Genomic DNA, 17,900 nt, shown 5'->3' with positions numbered 1-17,900 from the left:
TCCCTCATTTCTTCAGTATGCGTTAGGAAAGCACAGGTCTAAAAGCAAGAGCAGCTCTTCAGCAGCCACAGAAGCAATGGGAGTAAGAAGAGCAGGAAGGGTCCTAATTTTGGAGGAGAGAGGCTCTGGGGACCTTAGAGCAGATCAGATAGTACAGGGGTAGGACAAGGGGAGCGGTTTTCAGCTGAAAGAGGGGAAATTGAGGTGAGATCTTAGAGAGAAATGCTTTGCTGTGAGGGTGGGGAGGCCCTGGCCCAGGTGGCCCAGAGCAGGGGTGGCTGCCCCATCCCTGGAGGGGTTCAAGGCCAGGCTGGATGGGGCTTGGAGCCCCTGATCCAGTGGGAGGTGTCCCTGCCCATGGCATTGGGGTCAAACTGGATGGGCTTTGAGGTGTCTTCCAACCCAAACCATTCTCTGATTCCACGATTTGATATCTTGTTAATAATACAACACTTCCTTTACTATCTATCAGTATTGATTGACAGAAACTGGCATAAATTATACTGTTCTTACACAGGGGGCACTGGTTATGACCTGCTACCTAAAGCAAAGACAAAAGTAGGAAGGTAAAATCTGCCTGTATGCATTAACTGAGCAAAGACAGCATTGTTAGTTTTGTCTGCTGTGCCGTAACACTTGTGTTTACGAAAGCAGTTTGGCAAACTTAACATGACTAGAACAGTATAAATAGCTTAAGCATACTTGACATGGTTTTATTTAGGTGAAGTCTTTTAAAACTGAAAAACAGGAAACTATTACTAGACTGCATGTCAGCTTTAATTACGTTAAAAACACGATTGTTTGTCAGAGTGATCTAGCATCATTTATATTTCTGTGCTGCGGGGCTGAATTAATTCACCTAGACTGGAGGCTGCTATTTAGATAATTCATTGAGGAAGTCTTAATAATGTATTAAAAACTCCATGAAAATACGATTTTGATTTCTATAATCTGTGGAAGGAAATACATTGGTGGAAAGTACTACTCATTAAAACTAAACTTTAGAAGTTTAATATGGTTTTAATCATAATATCTTGGAATTCAGTGTCAAAGGATTCTTGTTCTGTATAATTACATTGGCCCAACAAAGATTATCTTGGGATGTGGTTGCTAGTTTAGCTAGACAGGAGAAGGCAGTAAGAGACTAACTACTCTATCAGCAAATGGAAGCAAGCTTCTTCATGGTGTAGTAATGCAATCATAGAATCACAGAATGGTTTGGGTTGGAAGGGACCTCCAAGCCCATCCAGTCCCACCCCTGCCATGGGCAGGGACACCTCCCACTGGATCAGGGGCTCCCAGCCCCATCCAGCCTGGCCTTGAACCCCTCCAGGGATGGGGCAGCCACCCCTGCTCTGGGCAGCCTGGGCCAGGGCCTCCCCACCCTCACAGGAAAACATTTCTCCCCAAGATCTCATCTCAGTCTCCCCTCTTCCTGCTGAAAACTGCTCCCCCTCGTTCTGTCCCTGCGCTCCCTGAGCAAGAGCCCCTCCCCAGCTTTCCTGGAGCCCCTTTCAGCACTGGAAGCTGCTCTAAGTTCTCCTCAGAGCCTGCTAAACAAATTTTAGCTTTGTCTGTGGTCACTAAACCAATCTCTCACCAATATTTTATCACCCCAATGGATTTCAAAACTGATTTTTGCTGCTGAGCAGTCATATATATATATAATTATACCTTTTCACCAAGACTTCCAGATGGCCCGGTTTCTCCAGGTAAGCCAGCTGGTCCCTGTACAAAAGGAAAACAAACTTGTATTAGTACAATATCCATACTAGCTCATGGTCAGCAGCTCCTCAGCAACCTGGCAGCAGAGCATGGCACGTTTCTTCATCCTAGAGAGCTACCAGTGTGTTTGTGTGAGTGCTCTTGTGGGGAATCGAGGACTGCGCAAGCAAACTTAGCTTAGAATCCTTGCAGGAGGATCACTGCATCCAGGGAAGAGGTGGAGTCTCCATCCTTGGAAGGGTTCAAAAAGCATGTGGACACAGCACTTTGGGACACTGTTTAGTGGGCACGGTGGGGTTGGGCTGACGTTTGGACAGGATGAGCTTAGAGCGCTTTTCCAACCTCAGTGATTCCACGATCTAGACACGCCAACAGTGAACAGCTACTACTCAAAAAGAAATTGCATTTATTTAATTTTCACACTGTGCCACCACCTCAGCTCTGCCACCAAGCTCAGTCTCGCAGTGCTAGAAGCTTTACAAACATAAAATCAAAGGTGACAATTGCTCTGCTAGCACTTCAGTCTGACCACAAATTTCAAGGGGAATGAATTTAGCAGAACAAAGTAAAAGCCAGTCAAACCAAAAATGATATTGGATCAGGCGTTGTCAGAATTTTCCTTCTAAAGCATTGTAGCTTCAAATGCCTGTGAAGTCAGGGATAAGAGCCTTTCAGTTCTTTAAAAAAAACTAAAGAACTCTCTCCTGAGGCTCTCCCACAAGTTTCCACTGGACAGAACAAGTACCACCATATGGAATAGGAAACAGGAGAGGAGGTACTTCAAAAAAGCTTATTCCCAGGTGCTTGCAGTACCCTTTATTAGCCAAAAAGGAAAAAACAATGACAGTGCAATGCTCCAGTTGGGCAGAGTACAAAACAGAGAGCTCGAAGAAAAAGCAATGTGTCGAGAGTACATGGCATGGGTGTCCGTGACAGATGGCAGAAATGTGGAAGCTGCTAGTAGAGACATTATATACAACTGTAACGTGCCTGTAACACTTTAAAAAGTGCAATAAAATGGCAAGTCCTACAATTAGCATTATGATCTCTACATTGTATTAGCTTAAGTAGCACTACACTGGCACTTAAGGGAGAAATTTTTTTGAAAGCATTAATTCTGAGCTCACTAGACCCCTCATATTCCTTTCCAGAGGCTAGGAGTAGTTTGTTCCACAGAAATAACATCATAGCAGAAAGACAACTTTCCAGTCTGAGATCTCTTTGGAAATAAGAAAATCTACATTTTTGTAGCTTTTACCTGTATAATTTCATCAGAGGTCAGACTCAAGTGCTTTAACCTAACAGGTGCAAAATAACCAAGGCTTTACAATGGCTTTTTATTTTCTTCTAGTGCTGGCTTCTCTAAAAATGTCATCATTTAAATATACTGCACTAAGCCATTGAAAGTGCTGACAATCCTGGCACTTCTTACTTTCTGAAAGGGGCTAAAGAGACAGACAGGTATCTCGTTGGCTGCTGGACTGATGTATCATGTGTGAGAACTCGTGTATTGTATGTCACAACCGAGACGTCGCTTGGCAGCAACCAAAGATTCATCCTGGTGATACCGACTCTTGAGGTGATTCCTGATGTCACTGGCAGGAATGAGGGACTTGGGTGACGAAGTCTGAGAACCAGAGCTACCTCTGCTACCAGTCCTGGCCAACAGTGAACCTCAGCACCAGGTACAAAGGATTAGCCTGTGCTCTTGCTCATCAAGATAAGAGGTGTGGAGGTACAGTTTCAAAAGGCTAAAGAGGGATCACTCTGATTCTCTTATTCCAGAAAGGACAGAAGACGTAATCAGAGCCAAGATGTAACTCAGACCTATTCTCCTTCCAATAAGACACTCCTGCACTCCCAACACACTGATTAGAGGAATGAAGACATCAATGAGAAAGATGGGCAAGCTGTGCCTCACACCAGCAGCGAAGCACTTACTCTATAGCCCGTGATCAAGTCTCCTTCTCAATTCACAAGTATTGTCTTTCTGACTTGGTTGCTCTGGTCTGAAAGAGAAGGAATGACTAGAAAGCAGTGTCTGTGAATGTGCTGTTGTATTACCCGGCACGCTAGGTCTAGCCTACAACACCTTCCACAGTGAGGACTATTAAATAGCAGGTTTCCTAGACACTGGCTGTTTATCAGAAAAAAAAAAAAAGTAGTTAAGAAAATGTACAGTAAAATACTAAAAGAAGAAAGTGGATTTTTGCTGATGCAAAAGATGGAAAAGAACCTCTGCATGAGTTCAAGTGTATATACATGGAAAGGAAAAAATAGTCAAGATGACAAGAAAACTGTAAGTTAATGAAACGGTAAAGGCAATAGGGACTTCAAGAGGAATGAAGGAGAAAGAAGTCTGGGAAAACTCAACTAAAACCTCTTCTGCTTCTTCATCCAAAACAGAGAGCAAGAGTCAGGCTGAGATAAAAGCTGGGGCAAGGTATGAAAGAGGGCAGGTATTTGCAGAGGCAAGGGACTGGGGGAAAAAGCTTACTTAGGAATCTAACGTTGGTCCTTAAAATGATTCGTAGCATACAGTGAAGAAAATACACAATCAGAGAGCAAAACATCTTGTTCCATCAACACTTTAACCCTAAAGCCCTGTTTTCCCTATTGACTTTCTTAAATATCACACGGCTCCCTAAATCTACGATTTGGATTGGCTTATTATAGAGAGGAGACACTAAGACTGGACTGTGGTTTCAACTCTCTCTCCTTCTTATGTAAGAGGATGAACACAGTCCAAAGCAGGTTTCTTGAGGTGGTGCCTTCCAGCATCCCTTCGATCCTTTGGGGAGCAGTAGTAGAATCCAAAAATCAAACTGAACATATTGGGCAACAGAAAAGTACAGCAAAAAAAAAACAACAAACCCTTCTTTTTTTTTTTTCTTTAAAAATAATCATGCTTTTCAACCTTATTAAAAAAATAGTCATAAATGTTCATTTACAAAGATTTGTGTAAAACTCCCCCGTGACAATAACAGCATTTTTGAAAGCTTCTTGACAGGACCATTTCTGTGGAAAATTAATCAGAGAGCAGATCTCACGACTAACACACGCCTGAGAAAGACAGATCCATCTTGCCAGAGCATGTGCTCTGTGTTAGAAACTGGACTGTAGCTGAATAATTGAAAACACATAAAAATACTTGATGTAAACGCAAGGATGGAGTGAGCCATTGAAAAGCTTGGTAGTGAGAAGTGAATATACAGCTGGTTCCAAACATTCCTGTCAGGTCATACACGAACACATCCTTGTGGGTTAACTGAAAATTTTCCAATCCAATGTTATTTAAAATTCAACCTTTTCAAACATTTCCATTCAGCATCATTTATTGAGGTGGCTAAAGCAATTACAAAGTATTATCTTGCCACATTAGCATTTGTCTGTGAACTTTTGTTTTTGTATTTTTAATCAGTTTTTAATAATTTGATTTTTTTATCATTTTTTAATCATTTTGATTTTTAATCAAATTTTTTAAAATTTGCCCTGACTCTGTGCTGATTCACTTCACTCCAGGTCCAGCATTCACCAATATCATGATCTCTGTCCACTCACTAGGATTCCTACTTCAACATTTCTCTAGAACCCCACCAGTGTCCTATTTTGTGAAGGATTTCATACATTTTGGCACGGTACTCAGAAAAACCCAAATGAGCTAACATTTAAGCTTGATTTTAACAGGTCCAACTTTACTTGAGGATCCTTGAAGATTCATGCCAACTGCCTATGCTAAAAAGATAATCGTGGGTGAGAGACAGCAGGAAGAAGAGAAATAAACGCTCTAACAATCAGCTTCTACTATTCCATATCCAGCTGACAGAAAAATACCTCTATAAGTCATAATACTATAAAAATGAAGTTCTAAGGAATAAATGTTAGTTTAGTTTTGCTAGCCAGACATAATGGTACTTACAAACAGTTTTTTAACCAGCCTGTCTGGACCTTGGTGTCAAAGGCAGTGACACTAGGTCTGTCCACGCGTGCTTCCAACAGATGTGACCCAGACTAAGCCTGGACCAAAATTAGGAAGAAAGCACGATGCAGGGCTTACACTGGCTGCTATTTGGGTTTCCTGTCATCTGCAGTAGAACAAAAGGTAGCTGAACTGTGAGAAAAGAGTTCTGGAGCCCTGAGCACAGGAAGGACACGGAGCTGTTAGAGCAAGTTCAGAGGAGGCCACGGAGATGATTCAAGGGCTGTAGATCCTCCCGTATGAGGGCAGGCTGAGAGAGCTGGGGTTGTTCAGCCTGGACAAGAGAAACTCCAGTAATATGGGGTATTTGAAAGACTAAATAAAGAATATAAATTAAATGAATGCCAGTTTACTTCCAGTTCAGTTACTGAATTAGTTACTTTTTAATCCCGTAGTGACTAATACTACGTTTGCCCTCTAACAGCACTTCAGTTTGATCAATCAAAATGCAAGAGCAGACTAGAAAAAGAGCCTCCTGTCAGACCTTGGCATCTGAGGAGCTCTGTGCTGACAGCTGCGCAAACTGCCGCACATGTGCCAGAGAGCAAGTCTGGCTCTTGGTTGTGTGGTCCTTTTTTATTATTCAAGCTGGTGGTTCCACCTCTAAATTAGAGGCCATTTCCTACCTCATAACCACAGCACTAAAAACGTCATGAAGTGACCCCCTAAGGTCTGTAGCTGTTTTACCCGGGCTTACTGATGCTGAGATCTGGCCTTCTGTTTCAGTGGCGCGCTCTGTCTGTGGAGAAAGTTACCTAGTAGTCATCCAGAGGCGATAACCCGAGTGCAAAATCTCTGCTTCATTACTGCCAGCAGAGGAGGTGAGAGAAAGCAGAAACACACCACATTTGTACCTCGCAGCTGATGTTTCACTCAGCTTTTTAAAAGACTCAGAATTCCAACTACCTGAATATTTGAAAAGCGAAATGTACTGGCACCATTGCTTAATCTACAGCAGTTTCAGGAAAGAAAGAAATGGGTTAAATTTTGCTTCCAGTAGCACCAGTTTAAGGTAGGGTGATTTATTTGATCGCATTATGCAAGCACTTACACTTAAAGGAAGCCGGCTTTGGAGTGGCAGCAGGATCTGCCTACTGGCAAAACCCTGGAAGCCAAACTCCAGGTGCCATGTGCAGGTATTATTCCTCAGTCTTTTTCTTCCCAACCCACTACAGGACATGAAATACACCAACTGCATTTAGACAAACAGAGTAAAGATGCGAGCTGATACCTTCTCCAGCCCTCAATAAGTTTAATGCGTGCTGGAACAACTTATCCTTGCTTTGAACAACCTGATCTAGTGGGAGGTGTCCCTCCCCACGGCAGGGGGAGCGGAACTGGATGATCTTTAACGACCCCTCCAACCCAAACCATTCAATGATTCTATACTGTAACCTGCCTCCCCACTCTTAGAGAAAGACCCAGCAGCAGTTATCAGTTCACCTAGGGTAAAACCAAGAAGCACAACATAGACACAGAAGCATTGTTATCACCATTCACCATAAAATCTTCAATTAATCTATATCCAATCTGCTTCTGAAAGCAGCCAAGCTAGTTCCTTCTTCTGAAGCACTTGGCAACGCCCCATGCATTCACCAGTCTTTGAAAAAGTTCAAAGAACTTCTACTGAGCATCCCAAACCCATCAATTAAAGCCCATTCAATCTTTTTCTTCAAGCCAAACGAGTTGCAGTTTCCATTCTCCATGAATTAAGCATCCCTGGTGCCTAATCCAGCTAAACCTTACCTCTGCAGGAGATGTGGTAATTGCTCTAGGGGAATTCTTCTCAAAAACAACTCAACTCCTAAGTATGTGGCCTGACTGCAGCGTTTTCTTGCTTCCCACAGACTCTCACAGGATGACCACCTCCAGCCTGCTGCAGAGCTGCTGCTGACAGCTCGAATACCACTATTTTTTCATTGTTGAACTGCAACTTTCTACTCTTTTTAGCTTTTCTTTATGTGTAGGGGGGGAGCACCTCTCATTCCAGCTTGGTTTCTCATCTGCTGTGTCAAAAACTAAGCTGGAACCAGGCAAACTTGCTGACGCTGAACTTTTCCAGGTCTTTGAAGATTATTTTTTCAGGATTTGTGTTCATGAACTCTGCTTATTTTAGTTTGTCCTTTTGACACCAGCTGTACACGCCGCAGCTGACAGTTCTACACTTGTATTCCAGTTCAATATGTGTATAAATGTCAGTACTTTCTAATTCAGAAGTGTTTGGGCCAAGGGGTGAATTTGTGTAACGGAGCTCACAAGGAGAAATTGGAATTAACTTCCACTTAGTTATTCAGTGTGGCCCAATCTGGGTAAACACCAGCAGTACCAACCAGTAACACAGTCCTGACCAGCAACTTGTTTTAGTTTAGATGAGTTCAATTTTATGCTACAGACGTTGAACAACAACTCATTTTCTTACATCATCCCTGACACTTGAACACAGACAGGTCATTTGTATGAGATACTCAAAGCTGGTTTCAAATACTTGCTGTCCATCACCAGCCAGCATCTGATCTAAGCAGACAAAATCCAGTTGCATGTGGCAGCAAAGTGAGATTTTCCTCCCCCAAATATAAGTTTCTCAGAAAGATCTTGTCAGCAGCGTAAATCTGCTCTGCCTGCTGTCCCTTGGTTCTCACTATCTTAACCAAACCTTCTCTTCAGTTGTACCTAACGGTCCAGCGGCTCACTGAATACCTTGCAGCAGCTTCTTGTCACTTATGAGACATTGGACAACATAGTTTCTAGGGTACAGAATTTCTTTAAACAGTATGATTCTGAAAGACCACAAAGGTAGAGCCAGCATACTACAGCTTCAAAGAAAAACAAGCATCAACAGAAAGTTACTGCAACAAATTCCTCTTTCACTCTCAAGTAAACACTGATTTTAAAATAAAACCAGAAAGAGAATTCAAGCTTACTGCTTCACCAGTTTTTCCAAGGTTTCCTTGGTCTCCTTGTTCTCCCTATTAAATGTAGAAAACACGATATAGCTCATTAGAAAAGTAATTTATTTCATATGTGTACATTAAAGTCCTCTATTTTCCTAGGAGCCTCTTTATTTTCTAAATTATATCTGCCAATTGAAATACTAAAAGCTAAAAATTCAGCAACCAGCAAAAATGTAGTTTCATAAGGGGCTAATTTTGATTGTGTAAAAAGATGTGAGCACTCTCCCAGGGTATTTAGGATTTGCTTACAAAAATGAGACTAAGTGTTAAATACACTAAGTCAGCAAATACTACAAATTAATGATTTAGTTTTTATTTAAGTCTTCCCTTCAGCAAATAACCTTCATTATTCCACAACTGCTTCAAGAGTAAATATCACATGTGCACGATATACATCGGGCCCTCAGGATAAGAAAGACATCACGGGGCTAGAGTGTGTCCAGAGGAGGGGGACGGGCTGGAGCACTGGGGTTCTGGGAGCAGCTGAGGGAGCCGGGGTTGTTTATCCTGGAGAAGAGAAGGCTGAGGAGAGACCTCATTGCTCTCTGCAGCTCCTGAAAGGAGGTTGTGGTGAGAGGGGTGCTGGGCTCTTCTCCCAAGTGAGAGGAAATGGCCTCAAGTTGCACCATGGGAGGTTTAGATTGGATATTAGGAAAAATTTCTTCATGGAAAGAGTAGCGAAGCATAGGAACAGGGTGCCTGGGGCAGTGGTGGAGTCTCCATCTCTGGAGCAGTTCAAAAAGTGTGTAGACATGACATTTTGGGACATGGTTTAGTAGGCACAGTGGGGCTGGGCTGACGATTGGACCAGATGAGCTTAGAGGTCTTTTCCAACCTCAGTGATTCTACAAGGAAGCACGTGCACTCACAGCCCTGCACCACCAAGCCGCTGCATCTAGCAGTGCATAACTGTACACAGCTGATACTGCAAACATATTGTATTTTACACATAAAACCATTACTTACCTTTAAACCTTCTGGTCCAGGATCACCTACATAACCTTTCTGTCCCAGCTTGCCCTAAAATAATGATTAGAATAAAATATTCACAATACTTCTTTTTAAAAACAAAACTTCATCCTAATTTCTGTATTTATCAAAATATGTACATTCAAAAATGTACAATATAGTAATATTTAATACCAACATTTGAAGTTAGCGTAGTTATAAATCCACAACTAAAAATACACTAATTGTTACACTGAATACTTGCACAGCAAGGAGAATCTGTATTAACTCTTACAGCAGTTAACACTGAGAAAAAACAGAAATCAAGAACCAGATGTATTTCAATTTCACTTTAAAAAACATATTAAGGAGATAAAAAAAGGCAAGTTCATGCTCTCTTCTGGCTAATTCCAGCAGAACAGGGACTCATACTAATAGAGATGGACGCTTAGACTTGACTGGGGCCATAACTATCCTTCCTCAATGAAACCAAATCAGCTCAAACAGCCTCTCCTCTTTGTTCATTGAATTCATTCTTTTAAGCCTCATTTAAGACACAACAGATGCAAGTTGATCAGGATGTGTAACAAATCTATTTAACTGGTAAAGTAATTTGAAACACAGAGGTTGGGCTTTAAACAGATATAAAACACAACTGTAAATTACACATGGAGGAAAAGCCACTGACAGACAGTCAATCCAGGCTGGCTGCTTTTCTGAGTAAGCAGGGAAGCATCCTCAGGTTTGGCTCCAGTTCTTTTAGACATAGGTGAATTCTTTTCCAAGCTGGGACCTGGGGAGCTCAGTGCAGGTTCATATCCACTTTCTGTTCCAGTAGAGGATGATCTATTTTGCTGGCAGCATTGCTCAGCTGGGACCCAGGGGGTTTTGAAAAAAAATGTTAGAAACGGAAGGGGGAAATGAGGTGAAAATTTATGACTGCCTCTTTGGCACATACCTAAACCTGAACCAGGGCCTGAAAACTACACAGTAGAAGAGATGAGGAATTCCAGAAGCAATAGAAATCTGCTTCATTACCATCCAAGAGAAAACCATACACCTACAAGGATAATTTACCTAGTTTTGACCAGAGTCCATGCATGTCAGGACAGCGGTGGCTGAGAAGAGCTCTGACCTATTAACCATGCCTACAAGTAAGGTCTTGCAGGACAGGAAGCAAAGTTCTAGCAAGAAAGACACCAGCAAGACTTGGCATCAGAAAAAACATCTGGAAAACAGCCAAAGGCTGAAGCAGACTGCCAAGAAGAATGATGAATCCGCACCCCTGGAGGATGCAAGAAAAAAGTTAGAGAGACATCTGTGAGCTAAAGGCAGAGCTGATGGTGCCTCGGGGCCATGACCACTTCTCCAGGTCCCCCTCTGCCCCTGCAGCTATTTAATTTGTGCAGTGACAGCACTGCTTTGATAGCATTTACTCTCACATGTAAAAATTTACTTTTTAAAACTCCTTTCATGGAAAATGGAAACAAAGCCTATGCAAATCAAATAAATGTGAATTATGAAGCAATCATACATAATTTAAACAGACAGATGTGTCCAGCAGTTTACTCAGTCCTACTAAACTACATCAGATTGAACAGCTTCATGGTTGGACTCACTCTCTCCAACATAATCCCACAGTCTGTGTTACTAGTGGGAGTGAAGAAGCAAGGACAAGCAGAGATCGGAGCAGAACTCAGAGCAGCGGTGCAAACAAGTTGGCTTGGAGCTGTGAAACAGCTGGAGCTAACAGAAGCTGTAGGATCCAGGCGAGAGCAGACAGGGCCCGGGACAAGGGGGAAAACCAGACAGGGCTCCCCACCAAGTGAAATTCCCATTTCCCTGACCTCTCATTTCAGGAGATGTCAGCCAGCAAGCTACTCCAAAAATGTCTGGAGACAGCAATGCTGGGGCCCACCTCACATCCACATGGTCTTCTCTCAAAAGCTCATTGTGAGAGAGAAACCAGAGAGCCTCAAGCCATGTCAATGGTGTGTGTATTTCCCACTGAGAGAAATCAAAATCAAAACAATTTAGGTCAAACTGACCCCAAACAGATAAATATTTTAGTATACTAGGTTAGACAGAAATTTTTCCTCTTAGGTCACTTTGACACCAGCCGATGGTGGCCTGTGCACACTCTGCGACACAGAGAAAGTGAAGGCAAGTGTCTCACTGCCCATGAGTCACCCGTGGTAGCATCTTCTCCAACTGCCACCAGCACAAGATGGGAGATGCTATGCAGCCACGAAGCACTGCCCAAGGAGAAGACTCGAAGTACAATGCAGTCAAAATAAAAATTTCCATGAGGGTCCTGGCAGAAGCTCACACAAATTAAACTCAATATTGAACTGAGTCACTGTTCAATGTTTTTTGCATGTTTTTCTCAGCTGAGAAGAAAAAAAAGTCTGTTTTGGTGTTTTTTAAAAATTACTTCTACTTACTTTTGGGCCGACTCCTCCAATAGGTCCAGTTGGTCCCACTTCTCCCTAAAAGAAATCAGGACTTCAATAATCTTGATGCCAAGCCTAGCTTAAAAAAATAAACCTGCAGCTAACTTCATATTCATTATATATATAGTAATATATATATTCAATTTGCTTCACATGTATAAGCTACTTAAAAGTCTAGAGCTCTGTTCCCAGAATTACTGATTAAATTATTTCTAATGTCAATTACTTTTAGCCTAATAGACATGAAGTTTTATTTTTATAAGGAATTAAGAATACTCAATAAATTTACAAGATTAAAAGCTGCCTTCCCCCCCTTCAATTAATAGGGCTCTAATGGTTTACTTCAGTGTACCTAGGATACTGTAATTAAATTGATATACGGTTATATTAGAAAAAATGTCTTTGCTGGAAGAGTGGTGAAGCATTGGAAGAGGCTGTCTAGAGAAGTGGTGGAGTCTCCATCAATGGAGGTGTTCAAAAAGCCTGTAGACATGCACTTGAGGACATGGTTTAGCGGGCACGATGGTGTTGGGCTGATATTTGGACTGGATGAGCTTAGAGAGCTTTTCCAGCCTCAATGATTCTATGATTCCTACCTCAATACTATCCCCACGCCCATTTCCCTAGTTCAGCTAGAAGAACCACATCCCACTCTGGACTCAAATTATCCAAGATTCCAGTAAAATATCTGGAATGAACCACGTAACAGACACTCAGCCCTGTAAAGCTGCTAAAATATCTTTGCAACACCTGCCAAAGCGCAAAAGAAACTTGAAATTCTGCATACTGCCACCACCACCACCCAACCATTGTTGTGCAGCCCTCTTACCCCTCACAACTTTTCGTTTCAAATAGAATTCTTACCTCAATTCCTTTGGGGCCTTGTGGCCCTGGAGGCCCTCGGTCACCCAGAAGTCCCTAAACATCCAAAGAGACCCAGTGAGTTACATTAACTAATGATCAGGCTGGTGCAGTTTCTCTCCTCTTAACAAACCTGGACAGAAATGCAAAACTGAGGAAGCAGAACTCATTTCTTACCATTGCTCTTAGGATTTCCCCTAGGAAGCCAGGAGAAAATGCAGCAGAATTTTAATATGCTGGAAAACAGAGTATCTTATAAACTTCTACTACATGGATTTTGCTGAGTTTTTTTTTTTCTTTTATTGATTTGAAAAGGAAGTAAGGAAATACTTTAGCTCATAGAAGAATAATTCCTTTTTTTTTTTGGAGCTGTAAAGCCCACTATCATATTAAGATTAAAGCAGAACCAATGTAACTCACAGACCTTTGATTTAGATAGTCTTTACCATAACATATAGTGACAACATTGCAATGGAAATGAACTACAAAGTGAATTTAAGTTGCCAGCTTGTCCAAAACTACTTGTGATTTCCAGCCCTTACTTTTCTGTCAAGGTATAATCAGCTTCCCACAGATAAAGCACCTTATCCTCTGCTAACTCAGAGTTTTCATGACTGCTCAAACCAGCATTTACCAAACTTTTTGACTTTGCAGTTAGTGGCGTGTCAAAAATCTTGGTCATTCCAATTACAATGGGAATAATTGGGAAAAGCACTTGATCTGGCATAAGACAAGGAAAAAAAAAACTGTGTAAACATATTATAAATGTTCTGGGAAAGCTAAGCTTAACAATATCAGATAAAGCAATAAGAACAAAGAAACCGCCCTTTAGGAGAGATATGATTAGCTTCTAAAGAAAGCAACAGTGGGAATGTTCCAAGCATAAGCCTTATTAATTGCTTACTAATGAAGCTGAAGTCTAGACAGAAGGTGCAGGAATTGGTCCAGTAACAGTTTCCCTGGCATGCAAAGGAAAATGGAACAGAAAATGGAACAGGCCACCTCGAAGTAGTGAGTTTCATCAAAGAGCCCATCAGTCTGGGTAAGACTGGGCTGAACCACTCTGATGTGCCACCACAGAAGTGACAGAAGGGCACTGCATCATCAATATTCCTGCGTCACAACAGTTTTTCATTGACAGAGCTGTTTTATTCGAATAGCAAAGCACATTAGGAGATGGGGCTGTCACTGCAATACAACTGCACAGTGCAAGCGTCATCAACACCGATAACGTGCGCCCCCTCCCACTGCACTGAATTGTGTCTGGAAAGAAGTCCCCGACTGTGAAATGAATATTAAATGAAATTTCCATCTCCCCTTTGAGGTTTCAGGCAACAAATAGAAAATGAAGGTGGTCACTCGACCTGTGCCAAAGTGTCTGGAAAGAACTGACAGAGTCAGCAAATGTGGGCAGCCTGTATTTCACTTCTATAACTTCCCAGCTGAGCATCCCTTCCAGAAGTGGTGGAACTTCCAGTAGCTGCTTCTATTAAATGTGTTATCCAAACAAACAGAAATGAGCAGAGGAAGGAAGTTCTCAACTACTTCCATGACACGACACACACTGCTGGAAAAACTAAAGTACAGTCAGCGGATTCTGACCATCTTTTCCTCTCACTTTTCTCAGTCATAGAGCACAAGCACTTGCAAGAATAACATAGGAAACTAAATTAGCTCAGAACTTCTTAAAAACATTCTTATTCCATTTTTCAAATGTGTAGGGTTTAGGTTTTTTTTTTAATAAGTAGTGGATGAAGATCAAACACCTTCTGAAATACTGTTTCCAAGCTGGGTAATATGCTGCAGGCCGAAGTATGTAATTAATCCCTTAAATGTAATTTTAGAGAGGTCAGACTTGCTGATTCCTACACTAATTTAAGGAAAAATGACTATCCAGAACGTCTAATGATATTTAGAGATGGCTGATCAGACTCAGAGCTTAACCTTTCAACCACAAGGCTGAATTTCTCCCACACCAACTGCTAAAAAATAAGGCTTACCCTGCTTTCTTGGCCTTTAAACTGGGGTTTGCTTCTGAGGAAGCATAAACAAAAACATGAGGAAAAGAGCAGCACGGTGAGAACAGTTTTCTAAAAATAAAAGCTGGAAGAAGTTTGCTAAAGCTGCAGTCAACACCAGCCAGCTGGGAATCCCAAAAGCCAAACATTTCCAGTGTTAATGCAGCCCTTCTCCCTTGGTACTAGGAGCGGTGTGAGAGTATTTCCAATTTGGTCAACTTTCCTTCTCAAATGTAAGCCAACAGTTCTCCCCGGTACACCAGGCTGCTAAGCTTTCTGTCTCCAAGACCAAACAAGCCAGAGACCACTAAATATTGCTCAGCTATCTCATTTCTGTATCCAAAGAACAGTCTCTTAAACTTTGCAGGCTACCTTTTAATTCTACTTGGCTGGAATCTGTGGAAAGGCAATAGATCAGTAATGTATGTATTCAGCATCAACCTAATTCTCACAAATACATCTAATTTAACACTTTGGTTACAATATGACCATGCTTAGTGAAGAAACTGGGCAGCAGGGATTATGTCTCATTTCATACATGAGCCTGGAGGATTAAATCTGATCTGCAGTTCAACTTCTTCACAATGAGAATGGGGAGGCCCTGGCCCAGGCTGCCCAGAGCAGTGGTGGCTGCCCCGTCCCTGGAGGGGTTCAAGATATGGGGGCTGGAACTGGATGGGCTTTAAGGTTCCTTCCAACCCAAACCATTCCACAATTCTATGACTTTAAATATAGCTGAAACAGTCACCATCCCTGAAAGTGTTCAAAAAACAAGTGGCTGTGGCATTTCAGGACATGGTTTAGCAGGCACGGTGGTGTTGGGCTGAGGGTTGGACTGGATGTTCTAAGAAGTCTTTTCCTTCCTTAAATTCAATGAATCTATATGCTACTTTCTAGCCACATAGCATTTTCTCCAAATTTCCTTGCCTTAACTTGCCATCACACGCTTCCATCTAAGGCAGCAATTACCCTCACAACTGCATGGACAGCATTAAACATTAGATTAACTTCCTCAGATAAATACCTGAGGCAGAGTACCTGCATTTTGACAGTAAGATTATTGTCTCGTAATGCCAGTGCCCATCCCTCAGAGCTTTTCCTCAGACTCACAGTTATGAATAAGTTTCCATATAGCCTTACCTTAGGACCTTCAGGGCCATTTAATCCAGGTACGCCAATATCTCCTGGGAAACCCTAAAGAAATCACACAGACAAATGATTCGCTGCGTAGGAATGTTTCCTGCACGCTTGTTTTGCCTCTGTTCATTCATTTAACAAACTTGACTCACAGAAACAAGAAATAAATTTGTGCTACCATCCCCAAAATGTCAAAATCCATTAAGTTTCCTTGAAAGGACTTGGATGAGTGACAGATTTTAGGCAGCTTCATTAAACTCAATTTAGCAGATGTCAGCATGGGTTTCATTTCTCCTAGCATAAGACTTTTTATCCACCAAGCAACATTTGAAATAAAACCATTGGATTGGCCTTGATGCACAAAAAACCCTCACAAAGCAGCCGGCATGAGGTCCTGTACTCGTGAATTCAACTGTTATTTAAAAAGCTTAAAGAGCAGCTGAAGCCTTTTAATCCTTGGCCACACTTTAAGGACAAGATCACTGCAAGATTAGGAAAAGGGTAGGAAGCCTTTTGCCTCCAAACCAGCAGGTGCTAATCCAGGGCTGGCTGGCAGGAACTGCAGGTCACCAGCTTGGAAAGTTATTCAGAATAAGCTTCGGTGAAATAGCGTGTGCTACAACTTGGTAAAGAAAAATGAATACGCAAAGGAAATGAAACACCTAAAATTAGCATCTCAAACCATCCTGGCGGTAGGACACCATAGGATGCTTCTTTGTCAGAGGAATCCAGGGCTACAACTGGATCACTTTTTATAAGGAATGAGGGTATTTTGAACAGGTTGCCCAGAGCAGGGGTGGCTGCCCCATCCCTGGAGGGGTTCAAGGCCAGGTTGGATGGGGCTTGGAGCCCCTGATCCAGTGGGAGGTGTCCCTGCTCATAGCAAGGGATGGGACTGATGGGCTTTAAGGTTCCTTCTAACTCAAACTGTTCTATGATTCTAAGGGAACAAAAACGATGCAGCAAACCCTTATGTGATACAGGAGTGAGTTAAATTTCACAAACATCCAGTGAAGAAACCTAATGTGTGTGCTTATAGGATGAAGTAAAACATTGGTAATTGACTCTATTTCAGCTCACAGAGCTCACTCAGTCACCTGCCAAGATAGTATTTAATTTTGTTATTTCTATAAACTTCTAAATTTCATTAAATCTTGCTTATTTGAACATAGAAAGGCTGCCACTGAAAAATTTTTCCTATAAGCAAAATATTGATTACTGCATCTCTGCACATCCATTGCCTAACACGAGTAAAACCAAGTTTCCTTCTTCCTTAACAGATTAAAAATGCTAAGCATCAGTCTTTGTGTGCGTATTTTTACAATAATGGTAATGAAAGCACCACACACTTTCAGAACAATTTAAAGAGCATCTCATAACGAACTTCCAGCATGAAATCCTTTCTGGCACCCCTCCATACCTATGCAGGCTAATACATGTTATCATTAAAGCTTCAAGAGTCACTTTTTAGGTTCTCTAAGCACAAAAGAAGTATTAAAAAAGTTTGCCTCCCTAGGTGGATAATAATTCACCACATTCTGTTCTTCCAGAACAGCCAAGATTCAAGTACAGCTAATAAACATTATTCCTAATTAGCTGAGTTGAGCCACAAAAATAAACTTTTCAATAAAAGTAATGTGAAATCATATTAAGGCAAGAGATTTAAAAGAAAATATTATTTCACCCTCAACTGGAACATTATAATAAAATTTAAAAAGAATTTCGGGCATCGCTGCTTTTACTTTCTATCAGGGCTTTCTATCAGTTTTCCATCTATAACTTGTTCTTAAGGATGCAGAGAGACTTCTAAACAAAGACTCAGATGGAA

General features: G+C 41.6%; 1 protein-coding gene across 2 annotated transcripts in view; it reads right to left on the bottom strand.

Moving 5' to 3' along the window:
* Positions 1-17,900, bottom strand: part of COL24A1 (collagen type XXIV alpha 1 chain) — a 99,423-nt gene that overhangs the window by 40,878 nt on the left and 40,645 nt on the right. For both annotated transcript variants that reach the window (XM_069862784.1, XM_069862785.1), the window contains exons 20-25: positions 16,076-16,129; positions 12,921-12,974; positions 12,048-12,092; positions 9,622-9,675; positions 8,626-8,670; positions 1,675-1,728 (exon numbers count right to left, since the gene is read on the bottom strand). In XM_069862784.1, coding sequence (XP_069718885.1) covers positions 1,675-1,728; positions 8,626-8,670; positions 9,622-9,675; positions 12,048-12,092; positions 12,921-12,974; positions 16,076-16,129 — 306 coding nt within the window. The remainder of the gene's footprint in view (positions 1-1,674; positions 1,729-8,625; positions 8,671-9,621; positions 9,676-12,047; positions 12,093-12,920; positions 12,975-16,075; positions 16,130-17,900) is intronic.

Source organism: Phaenicophaeus curvirostris, chromosome 8 (genome assembly GCF_032191515.1).
Source record: "Phaenicophaeus curvirostris isolate KB17595 chromosome 8, BPBGC_Pcur_1.0, whole genome shotgun sequence".
NCBI lineage: Eukaryota > Metazoa > Chordata > Aves > Cuculiformes > Cuculidae > Phaenicophaeus > Phaenicophaeus curvirostris.
Note: the sequence above shows the minus strand (reverse complement) of the source record. Positions and strands in the feature narration are given on the sequence as shown.